This window comes from Muntiacus reevesi, chromosome X (genome assembly GCF_963930625.1).
Source record: "Muntiacus reevesi chromosome X, mMunRee1.1, whole genome shotgun sequence".
In the NCBI taxonomy this organism is placed as follows: domain Eukaryota; kingdom Metazoa; phylum Chordata; class Mammalia; order Artiodactyla; family Cervidae; genus Muntiacus; species Muntiacus reevesi.
This window is the reverse complement of record NC_089271.1, coordinates 46,013,953-46,026,834: the sequence shown is the minus strand read 5'-3', so window position 1 is coordinate 46,026,834 and position 12,882 is coordinate 46,013,953. Positions and strand designations below refer to the sequence as shown.

Genomic DNA, 12,882 nt, shown 5'->3' with positions numbered 1-12,882 from the left:
AAAAGGAACACAGATCATACTAGTTTGCTACCTTGACAGAAACTAGAAAAACTCAAAGTTTTGTAGTAAATTAAGACCATTTGTCTTACTTTGAATTACCCCCACTTTAATCACAGATGGTGAGTTGGTAACTTAATCAGCATTTTTCTCCACCCCACCCTTATAACAGGTAGAAAATGTGAAATTACTGGATCGTTATATAGGTAAGAAACCAGCTAATGGAAGTCTGTATCTTACTGCAACCCACCTGATCTATGTGGAAGCTTCTGGTGCAGCCCGAAAAGAGACATGGGTATGTATGTTCATAAGAAGAAATATCAAAGAGTGTTGAAGAATTTTGTATACATGCTTTCTCACATGGTAGTTTTTTGAAATTTCAGTTAACAGTTAAACTGCTATAAAACCTTTTCTTCAAAGACTCTATTCTGGGTGGGTCTTTTCATAAATTGAATCATATGATTTCTCTTCCCTCAAGTTGTTGACTATAGTCATTTTAAACTATATGAGACTTTTCCTCAATATTTTTAGGTAAAGTGGTCTCTACTTATTTTCAAGATGCCTACTTGGTAAGCATCCTGAAGTAATTTAAAACCTTGCTACACATAAAATGTGGTTCAACAACTAAGAACATCTGTATTACCTGGGAGCTTGTTAAAAATGCAGAATCTCAGGCCTAAGATTTCAAATTTCTAGAATGCTCTCAGGTGATGCTGGTGGCCCATGGACTATATTTTGGGTATCAATAATATAGACCAGCTGTCTGACCTAAGACAGAGTGGTATGTGTGTGTGTACATTGTTACATCTTTAAATAATATGCTGTAATTAGTTTAGCACTGCTAACATTACTTTACATTACTTTATGCCTTACTCATCCTAAAGTATCATCATTTAATCTTAATCATTAGCTAGAGTTATGCTTAGACCTCTGTAACAAGTAAAACATGCTTCTGGTATATGGCATAGCACAGCAATTAAGACTAGAGCTAGTGTGTTCAGGGTGAAATCCCAGCTTCAGCTTCAACATTTACTACCTTTGTAACCTTGGGCAAGTTACTTAACTTCTCTGAGGCTCACTTCCCTCATCTGTAAAATAAAGGAAATGATAATGCCTGGTTATAGGAATAAAAAAGTTAATGTTGTACCTAAAATCATGTCTGGCACATGATAGAGACTATTATATAAGTATAATATGAATTAAACAGACTATACATTTTTAAAAAGTATTTTAATACTTCCTTTATTTTAAAAATACCATAACTTTCCCCATATGACATTATATCTTGTTCATGTTGGTATGATGAAAGGATTGAGAAAAGAAGAATCAGGAAAGTTGGTTTTAGCTAGATTCAGTTGTACACTAACTGGCTATATGAACTTGGGCAAGTGACTCTTGCTTTCTGGGCTTCAGTTTCCTCATCTGTAACATGAGGTGGTTAGATTATGTAATTAGTAAGGACTCTTTAATTTCTAATAGTTGGGAACTAGTTCTTTAGTACTGTGTCATGAGCCTTTCCCCTTTCTACCTGCATTTACAGACAGCATTCATCTCCAAATTTGTTTCTACTGGGTATTATTTCAAATCTAATGGACTAGATCAGAAAGGGAGAACTTATGTTAACTTGCTATATGTCAAAGGAGGCATATTTACCCAGTTAGTACTGTTAATGAAGCTCTTTCCAGCCTTAGTCTGTTGTACTTTCTGCCTCTTTTTAACTCACCAGTTTTTTGCCTGGCACCTGTTCTCAATGATCAGTGTTTTACTGCTCAAACATAGATCTACCATATTGATCAGGAGGGCTTTGATTTTCTTGAAATTTGATATATTAATTCCTGTTACATTATCAGTAGCTTTTTGGCCCTTCAAAACTGCCATAACAGGAATTAAGTTTGACAAAATAGTTAAGACAGACACTAAGATGGAAAATTCCTTCTTGGAACATGTGAATAGTCCTGCATCTACCCCATTCTTAGATGATGGATATGATTAAAAGATTTCCTGAAAGAGATTTCTTTTCAAAATAAATGGGAGCTGGGGCATAGACTGTGTGAGATGGAGGAAAGGAAAATACAATGATGATAGGAAGGCCATTCCAGGTACAGGTCAGGAAGTCCAGAAAATGAAAAGAGTACAGTTAGGCTTTAGTGGCAGGAAACATCAAAGACACAGATAGGAGGAGAACATCAAAGACTAAAAATGTAAAGCCATGATTCCATGGCATTCTGAAATTATAAAGAGAGACTTGCATTATTTGTATAGAGTTTCTTGTACCAGTTCCTTTTCCATACATGTCTTTTTTGCTGCATTAGCATGAGCAGGGATGATGAAGCTAAAGATTTAATAATCCTTCATATTTTTTTAAAATCAGAGTTATGTACCTATACTCCCATGGGAAATAGCTTTCTTAACTACAGTACTGTGCTTATGTATAGTTATTTTAGTCCTTAGTCTTATAGTTTCTACTTATTCCCTGAGTCACTTAGGTAAAAATTTCCTTCATTTCTTCTTTACTGTCACTAGAGTCTAAGATGTGGAAGGGAAATTTTCCTTGTAATATTTCTAGTTACATTTTAATTCCAGGACTAGAGGTTTTAGAATTTGTAGAGAAATAACCCTAAACAAAGTTAGACTGCCATGGTTCAATTCTGTCTGTGCTACTTTTTGGCTGAATGTCCTTTGATGAAGAATTCACTTTTCAAAGCTTTGGTTTCTGCATTCCTGAAATGGGATTATTATACCTTAAAGCATTGTTACAGGGGTTAAATAGTTAATGATCATGGACCACTTCATGAGCAATAAAGCAAAATACCAATTTTTAATCATTTTAGCTAGTAATTTGATAGAACAAAAGGAAGTTCGATTTTCCTCTGTGAAAATCATTCTACTATGATTTTTAAATTCCATCAGTCTAGTGGACTATAATCCATGGAATTGCAAAGAGTTGGACTCGACTCTCTGCATGGGCACGACTCTCTGCACAGACACAGTCGGACGTGACAACCCAGAGACTAAACTACAACAATAGTTCTTGAAGCCATCTGTTCTGAGCCAAATTTACCACAATTGCCCCATAAATCTCTTAACCTTACTTACATCCCTAAGGAGAGAGAAGTTTTATAATACCATAATTTGCTTTTCATTGAAAGTGTGAAAGTGATAGTGTTAGTCGCTTGGTTGTGTCTGACTCTGCAACACATGGACTGTAGTCCACCAGGCTCCTCTCTCCATAGAATTCTCCAGGCAAGAATACTGGAGTGGATAGCCATTCCCTTCTTCAGGGGATCTTCCCAACGCAGGGAATGAACCCAGGTCTTCTGCATTGCAGGCAGATTTTTTTTTTTTTTTTACCACTATTTACTTCTGTTTGAGAGAAACCCAGTTTTGCCTTACAATGAATGGTTATAGGCTGTAGATATGACCACATCTCTGGTTATGCTGTTACCATTACTGAGAGTCAAGCACACTGATAGTGATAGATCTAGTGCCTGTCTGTGATCTTTGTTGTTGTTGATGTTCTTTTCTGTTTTGTAGATTGCACTGCATCATATTGCCACTGTGGAGAAATTGCCTGTCACTAGCCTGGGTTGCCCCCTGATCCTCCGCTGCAAGAATTTCCGGGTGGCCCACTTTGTTTTAGAATCTGATGTTGTGTGCCATGAGATTTATATTTCACTGCTAAAGCTTTCTCAACCAGGTAGTTATGAAAGTATTTTTATCTGTTTTAGATAATATTTAATTATCCACCCCTCTACCAGAACTGCATAATGGAAGGATCATGGGCTATGGAGTTCAATAGACCTAAATAAGTTTGAATCTGGGCTCTGTCTCTTACAACTCCATGGTATTTGGGCAAGATGCATAACCTTTGAAGTCAGCTTCCTCAGTTGTAAAAATAGTGATAGTATAAACTCCCCATGATGGTTGTTTCATGCATTTTCATTCTGTACTTGGTATATTGTAGATGTTTGACAGGTGTTACTTCCTTCTCTTTCTTTCATCTTAAGTATCAACTTGTAAATTTTTCCACAGTTCAGGAAGTAAGACTGCTTTGGAGCACATTTTTTTGTTGTTGTCTTGCAAGCTTTATGTTTTGCCTATTGTTCCTACCCCTACCTTTGGTTCCAACTAGCAAACTACGAAATTTATCAGAGTCCTTAATGCAGTTATCCCTACTTCCTCTGACCGGATCTTCTCATCTTCCAACCCAACTCCAGGTGGCTAACCCATAAGCTTCTTCTGGTTTTAGTTTGTGGACTAAAGTCTTAGTTTCTGGATTAGAATTATATTCCTCTCACATTTTCTTCTACCTGTGGCCTAGAATAATTTCTTAGAATTTGCTGGTATTCTATTGACAGAGACTATCTGTTAGCTGGCCCAGTATTTGTGAAAGGTTCTAGAAGACTCCATCTATCTCTGGAAAAGTTATTGCCACAGTTCAGTTCAGTCACTCAGTCGTGTCCGACTCTTTGGGACCCCATGAACCGCAGCACGCCAGGCCTCCCTGTCCATTACCAACAACCGGAGTTCACCCAAACTCATGTCTATTGAGTCGGTGATGCCATCCAACCATCTCAACCTTTGTCGTCCCCTTCTCCTCCTACCCTCAATCTTTCCCAGCATCAGGGTCTTTTCAAATGAGTCAGCTCTTCGCATCAGGTGGCCAAAGTATTGGAGTTTCAGCTTCATCAGTCCTTCCAATGAACACCCAGGACTGATCTCCTGTAGGATGGACTGTTTGGATCCCCTTGCTGTCCAAGGGACTCTCAAGAGTCTTCTCCAACACAACAGTTCAAAAGCTGCAATTCTTCGGCACTCAGCTTTCTTTATAGTCCAACTCACATCCATACGTGACTACAGGAAAAATCATAGCCTTGAGTAGACAGACCTTTGTTGACCATGTAATGTCTCTGCTTTTTAATATGCTGTCTAGGTTAGTCATAACTTTCCTTCCAAGGAGTAAGAGTCTTTGAATTTCATGGCTACAATCACCATCTGCAGTGATTTTGGAGGCCCAAAAATAAAGTCAGCCACTGTTTCCACTGTTGCCCCATCTATTTGCCATGAAGTGATGGGACCAGATGCCATGATCTTAGTTTTCTGAACGTTGAGCTTTAAGCCAACTTTTTCACTATCCTCTTTCACTTTCATCAATAGGCTCTTTAGTTCTTCTTCACTTTCTGCTGTAAGGGTGGTGTCATCTGCATGTCTGAGATTATTGATATTTCTCCTGGCAATCTTGATTCCACCTTGTGCTTCCTCCAGCCCAGCGTTTCTCATGATGTACTCTGCATAAAAGTTAAATAAGTAGGGTGACAATATACAGCCTTGACATACTCGTTTTCCTATTTGGAACCAGTCTGTTGTTCCATGTCCAGTTCAAACTGTTGCTTCCTGACCTGCATACAGATTTCTCAAGAGGCAGGTCAGGTGGTCTGGTATGCCCATTTCTTTCAGAATTTTCCACAGTTTATTGTGATCCACACAGGCAAAGGCTTTGGCATAGTCAATAAAGCAGAAATAGATGTTTTTCTGGAACTCTCTTGTTTTTTCAATGATCCAGCAGGTGTTGGAAATTTGATCTCTGGTTCCTCTGCCTTTTCTAAAACCAGCTTGAACATCTGGAAGTTCACGGTTCACATATTGCTGAAGCCTGGCTTGGAGAATTTTAAGCATTACTTTATACTAGAGTGTGAGATGAGCGCAATTGTGCAGTAGTTTGAGCATTCTTTGGGATTGCCTTTCTTTGGGACTGGAATGAAAACTGACCTTTTCCAGTCCTGTGACCACTGCTGAGTTTTCCAGATTTGCTGGCATATTGAGTGCAGCACCTTCACAGCATCATCTTTCAGGATTTGAAATAGCTCAACAGGAATTCCATCACCTCCACTAGCTTTGTTCATAGTGATGCTTCCTAAGGCCCACTTGACTTCCCATTCCAGGATGTCTGGCTCTAGGTGAGTGATCACACCATCGTGATTATCTGGGTCATGAAGATCTTTTTTTGTACAGTTCTCCTGTGTATTCTTGCCACCTCTTCTTAATATCTTCTGCTTTTGTTAGGTCCATACCATTTCTGTCCTTTATTGAGCCCATCTTTGCATGAAATGTTCCCTTGGTATCTCTAATTTTCTTGAAGAGATCTCTAGTCTTTCCCATTCTATTGTTTATCTCTATTTCTTTGCGCTGATCACTGAGGAAGGCTTTCTTATCTTTCCTTGCTGTTCTTTGGAACTCTGCATTCAGATGGGTATATCTTTCCTTTTCTCCTTTGCTTTTCACTTCTCTTCTTTTCACACCTATTTGTAAGGCTTCCTTAGACAGCCATTTTGCCTTTTCGCCTTTCTTTTTCTTGGGGATTGTCTTGATCCTTGTCTCCTGTATAGTGTCATGAACCTCCATCCATGGTTCATCAGGCACTCTGTCTATCAGATCTAGTCCCTTACATCTATTTCTCACATCCACTATATAGTTGTCAGGGATTTGATTTAGGTCATAGCTGAATGATCTAGTGGTTTTCTCTGCTTTCTTCAATTTCAGTCTGAATTTGGCAATAAGGAGTTCATGATCTGAGCCACAGCCAGCTCCCAATCTTGTTTTTGCTGACTGTATAGAGCTTCTTCATCTTTGGCTGCAATAAATGTAATCAATCTGATTTCCATGTTGGCCATCTGGTGATGTCCATGTGTAGAGTCTTCTCTTGTGTTGTTGGAAGAGGGTGTTTGCTATGACCAGTGTGGTCTTTTGGCAAAACTCTCTTAATCTGCCCCGCTTCATTCTGTACTCCAAGGCCAAATTTGCCTGTTACTCCAGGTGTTTCTTGACTTCCTACTTTCTCATTCCAGTCCCCTATAATGAAAAGGACATATTTTTGGGGTGTTAGTTCTAAAAGGTCTTGAAGGTCTTCATAGAACCATTGAACTTCAGCTTCTTCAGTGTTACTGGTCAGGGAATAGACTTGCATTAGCGTGATATTGAATGACTTGCCTTGGAAACAAACAGAGATCATTCTGTCATTTAGTTCGCTGATTCCTAGAATGTCAACCTTCACTCTTGCCATCTCCTGTTTGAACGCTTCCAATTTGCCTTGATTCATGGACCTAACATTCCAGGTTCCTATGCAGTATTGCTCTTTACAGCATCAGACCTTGCTTCTATCACCAGTCACGTCCACAGCTGGGTGTTGTTTTTGTTCTGGCTCCATCCCTTCATTCTTTCTGGAATTATTTCTCCACTGATCTCTAGTAACATGTTGGGCACCTTCTGACCTGAGGAGTTCATCTTTCACTGTCCTATCTTTTTGCCTTTTCATACTGTTCGTGGGGTTCTCAAGGCAAGAACACTGATGTGGTTTGCCATTCCCTTCTCTAGTTGACTACATTCTGTCAGACCTCTCCACCATGACCCGTCCGTCTTGGGTGGCCCCACATAGCATGGCTTAGTTTCACTGAGTTACACAAGGCTGTGGTCCATATGCTCAGTTTGGCTAGTTGTCTGTGATTGTGATTTCAGTCTGTCTGCCCTCTGATGCCCTCTCTAAGCACCTACCATCTTACTTGGGTTTCTGTTTTATTGCCACATAATCAATTTATTGCCACATAAAATGTTATTAAATGATCAAATAAGTTATTGACTATATGTTGAATCTTGTGAAAGGAGGAAGTGGGGTTGACAAGAAGAAGAGATGGCCGTTTATCAGCCAGAAGCTGGTACTGACCTCACTAACAAAATTTAAGAACACTGCTAATGTTTTGCAATATGTCACAACAAGTACTGCAGTTAGAACATTGAAGATCAGTTAAAAATTTTGGTAAGGACCACTTTCTCAGCATGTGAGTTCAGTCCATTATCCAGCATTTTACAGAAAACCAGGCAGAATGTTCCTGCTTTGTATTGGGATCATATAAATATTTAAAAAAAAAAAAAAACTCTGAAGCATTATTTCAGTTCTTATTCCTTGTACACAAATAAAGGCAACCTTGTACACAAATTATTGTCCTTTTCCGGGACTGATGACAAATACTCCCTTAGGAAGAATAAAATCTAGCTTTTATTGCATTATTTGGTGTTATGTTTCATTCATTATTACTTTATTCCAATGCCTATATTTCTTCTATAGAATTACCTGAAGATCTGTATGCTTTTTCATATAATCCCAAATTCTCAAAAGACATGAGGGAAAATGGATGGAAGCTGATTGACCAAACATCAGACTTTGGACGTATGGGAATTCCTAACAGGTACTGGACCATAACAGATGCCAACAGAAACTATGAGGTAATTTTGTTACTGTTTTCTTTTGGTTCACTTAATTGAAACAGAAGTATTTCAGCAAGCAAAGTTTTGAAAAAGGAAAAAAACACCCATTATCTCTCCTTTTCATTCAACATTCAGCCATTCAACAAGATTTTTATTAAATAACTAGTGCATTTAAAACACCAAGTCAGAGTTCTCATAGTCTAAAGCATAGGGTGCTATGGGAGCATAGATGAAGAATATGGAAGTCAAACTGGAATGCCAGTAAGAGCCTTCAGCTTTGGGGAATAGCCTAGAGAAGGGATTCTATCCTAACTTATACAGGGAGAGAAGGAAAGAGGTCAGTAAGTGAACTCAGATCACAGATAAATTAAAGAATTTGAATGTTATCCTGAGGACCACAACCACAATAGTCTTTTAACTTGGAAATGTCTGTAAGTATATTTGTATTTTATTTTATTTTTTTCATTTATTTTTATTAGTTTGAGGCTAATTACTTTACAGTATTTTAGTGGTTTTTGACATACATTGACATGAATCAGCCGTGGATCTACATGTGTTCCCCATCCTGAACCCCCCTTCCACCTCCCTCCCCATCCCATCCCTCTGGGTCTTCCCAGTGCACCAGCCCTGAGCACTTGTCTCACGCATCCAACCTGGGCTGGTGATCTGTTTCACCCTTGATAGTATACTTGTTTCAATGCTATTCTCTCAGAACATCCCACCCTCACCTTCTCCCACAGAGTCCCAAAGTCTGTTCTGTACATCTGTGTCTCTTTTTCTGTTTTACATATAGGGTTATCGTTACCATCTTTTTAAATTCCATATATATGCATTAGTATACGGCATTGGTCTTTATCTTTCTGGCTTACTTCACTCTGTATAATGGGCTCCAGTTTCATTCATCTACAGTATATATTTGTATTTTAGAAAGATAACTTTGATATTGGTATGAAGAATTGGTTTGCTGGAGTTAAGAATGCAGGAGAGTGATATGAGAAGTGATGAGAACCTGAACTAAGGCAATAGCTATGGATGGAGAGGAGGAGATAGTTTTAACAGATATTTAGGTAGTAGAAGTTAAAGAACCTGGTGACACATTAATGTGGCTGGGAGAAAGAGGGAGAAGTTTAGTAGGCATCCCAGGTTTCCTGGTTTATGGTTTAGGTGACCCAAGTGGGTATGAATATGTTAGCAAGATAAAGATCACGAGAAGAGGGTCAGAAAGCATTTTTAGTTTTAGACATGAGTTTAAGGTGATTAAGAAAATCAGGTATTTGATATCAAGCATTTGAGTCTAGATCTCCAGAAAGATTTCTGGGCCAAATATAGAAGCTCTCATGTGTATTAATTCACTAGGAGGGCCTGGCATATAGTCACTTGTGACTGTGATTTATTACAGTGAAAATATAGGAAGCAAAATCAGCAAAGGGAAAAGGAGAAAAGTCTGGGGAAAACCAGACAAAAGTTGAAGCTTTTGCACTTTCCCAGTGGAGTCACATAGGGCATGTTTCAACTCCTCTAGCAATGTGACATATGCAAAATGTTTCTACCTATAATGTTAGTTACTCATAAGGTGCATTTTGTTCTTATATATATCAATATTTTCATTTCTAAAAAATAATAGCATACTTGGAAGAGCTTTTTACATCAAGGATATTTTTGTTCTTATTTTTGAGGAATCAATGATTCTAGCTGATAAATAATGGGCAACTAATGCTTGAGTGATTGCCATTCCAACCTGTTGCTGCTAGCAGGTAAAAAAAAAATCTAAGAAGATTAAGTTTTAAAAATTGAGTTTGTTTTCTTTTAGATATGCAATACCTACCCTCCTGAAATAGTGGTTCCTAAATCTGCTACATTGGGAATGGTGGTTGGAAGTTCGAAGTTCAGAAGTAAAGAACGTGTGCCTGTGCTCTCCTACCTCTACAAAGAGAACAATGTGAGTTGACAAAACTTCTCTGATGAGAACTAAACTTGGCTCTAGAAGACCTGCGTTTAAGTCACAGTACTGTCACTTACTAGCTTTGTGACCTCAAGCATGTTACTTCTCTGAACTTTAGTACTTTAGAGTGGCTTTAAGTGGGTCACATCAGGAAAAATATATGTGTACTTTGTAAATTTTAAAGTGCCATGCAGATGTTAAGTGCCTTTTGTAGTGTGTTCATTTATTTCTTTCCTGCTCTGCCAGCTCCTGCGTGATGGCAAGTAACTGTTAAATGAAAGGGAACAGTCATATGGAAGGATATTTGTAGATTGTTGTCTCACACTATAACACAGATTTCCTTATTCTTTCTCACTATTTTTCATATAATTTAGGGTCTTATGGGAAAGCACTTGACTCCTCTGAGTCCCCTTCCATAAGAAGGGATAATAGTTCTTTCCTCTTGTGGTCTCTCTGAGATCTGGAATTAGACAAATAGTGAAGTTCTCAGGTATTCAAGTGCTAAAGAGTACAGTAATATAAGTGGTTGTGTGTGTCAGACTGTCGAAGTAAGCAGACTATATAACACCACCACCAAAATGAATGCAGTTCATTAACTGATCATTATCAGATGTACCTGCTACATAGCTCTGCTGTTTTCATATTGAAATGGCTTTAAACAAACCAGTACTATGATTTGGCATTTGACTCCTGAAATGAGTGAATTCTACTCTCTTAAGAAATTCTAGATGTTTGTTCTATCTTGAATTCTTAAGTGAGCCTCTGGTATGTGGGTGATATCACTGGGACTATAAAAAGCAAGACAATTTAAGAAAAATACTATCCTAATACATATTAAAAATAGATAAAATTTTATTAAAACACTCAAGATGTGATTTTCTTGTAGTCTGGATTTGCCAAGACTGGGTTGGGAATCTTAGCCATGTAGAAGTTAGAAAAGACTATCTGAGCGACAGTTTGTAGTAATACAGCCCACATTCTGGAGTGCGGAGGGAGGCAGGAAGCTGAGCTCAATGTTCCTGAAATGCTGAATTTCAGGGCTGCATTTTTTTTTATTTCACTATCCTGAGTTGGCTCATCCTCTTCTACTCATTGAACATGGGAACAAGGAGAATTTTTGACCACCTGTAAATATGATCACTCAATTGACACATTTTTCTTTACAGGCTGCCATTTGCCGCTGTAGCCAGCCTCTGTCTGGATTTTATACTCGTTGCATAGATGATGAGCTCCTGCTAGAGGCTATTCGCCAGACAAATCCAAGGAGCCAGTTCTTGTATGTTGTAGACACAAGACCAAAGGTATCTGTGTATCAAAAACCTCTCTAATACTTCTGTTTTACTCATGCTGCAGTGCCCCTCCTCATGTAGTGAGCTTTGCAGTGTTAATGGGAAAGTTGGATTTGTGCATATGGGCTTGTTGTTGTTCATTCCCTAAGTCATTTCTGACTCTTTGTGACCCCATGGACTGCACCACGCCAAGCTAACCTGTCTTTCACTATCTTCCGGAGTTTGCTAAAACTCAGGTCCATTGAGTCAATGATGCCATCCAACTATCTTACCCTTTGTCTTTCCCTTTTCCTCCTGCCCTCAATCTTTCCCAGCATCAGGGTCTTTTCCAATAAGTCAGCTCTTTGCATCACATGGCCAAAGTATTGGGGCTTCAGCATCAATCCTTCCAATGAATATTCAGGGTTGATTTCCTTTAGGATTGACTGGTTTGATCTCCTTGCTGCCCAAGGGACTCTCAAGAGTGTTCTCCAGAAGCACAGTTTGAAAGCATCACTTCTTTGGTACTCAGCCTTCTTTATGGTCCAGCTGTTACATCTGTACATGACTACTGGAAAAACCATAGCGTTGACTGTATGGACTTTTATCAACAAAGTGATGTCTCTGCTTTTTAACATGCCATCTAGGTTTGTCATAGCTTTTCTTCCAAGAAGCAAGTGTCTTTTAATTTCATGGCTGTAGTCACAGTCTGCAATGAAGTTGAAGTCCAAGAATATAAAATCTGCCACTGTCTCCACTTTTTTACCATCTATTTGCCATAAAGTCGGTAGCTTATGCTGAATGATGTCAGATTTGTGATCTCCAAAGAAGATTTAGCTTTGGAACCAGGGACCAGGCTTGATCACTCAAGAATTTTTGTGTAGCAGAGTTTTATTGAAGTATGAAAAGGGACAGAGAAAGCTTCTGACATAGACATCAGAAAGGGTCCCTAACTAGTCTTAGCAAGAAAGCTATATACTTTTAAATTTGTTATTGCAATGAATCAAAAGAATGTCTCAAGGTTGTAAAGATCTTACTAGACCCACTCCCACAATTTACATTTTAAAATGACAGGATTGGAATTAACAATAGAAAGATTTTACCAGACCCACTCCCATAATATACATTTTAAGATAATAGGATTAGTCAGAAGGTTGTCAAGAAGGAGAAACATGTCCTCAAGCAGGATACATTGTTGGTATATAATCCTTACTAATACTAAGGAATGTAGAAAAAAAGTTTGTCCTTTCCTCCTCCTTGAGAATTCCAGACCCCTATCTCCTCTTTCAGAGCCCCAGACCCCTTGTTCCTCTTCAGGGACGACAGACTTCTTATCAACCTACCTAAAAATTGATTCTCTCATTCCCCCCTTTTCTTTTAGGAGAATTGTGTTGCCAAGGGAAAGGGGCATCATTT

At 38.6% G+C, this 12,882-nt stretch overlaps 1 protein-coding gene across 3 annotated transcripts in view; it reads left to right on the top strand.

Annotated features, from left to right (window-relative positions):
- Positions 1-12,882, top strand: part of MTMR8 (myotubularin related protein 8) — a 227,697-nt gene that overhangs the window by 65,135 nt on the left and 149,680 nt on the right. For all 3 annotated transcript variants that reach the window (XM_065916129.1, XM_065916128.1, XM_065916127.1), the window contains exons 2-6: positions 170-292; positions 3,532-3,694; positions 8,117-8,274; positions 10,067-10,195; positions 11,365-11,499. In XM_065916129.1, coding sequence (XP_065772201.1) covers positions 170-292; positions 3,532-3,694; positions 8,117-8,274; positions 10,067-10,195; positions 11,365-11,499 — 708 coding nt within the window. The remainder of the gene's footprint in view (positions 1-169; positions 293-3,531; positions 3,695-8,116; positions 8,275-10,066; positions 10,196-11,364; positions 11,500-12,882) is intronic.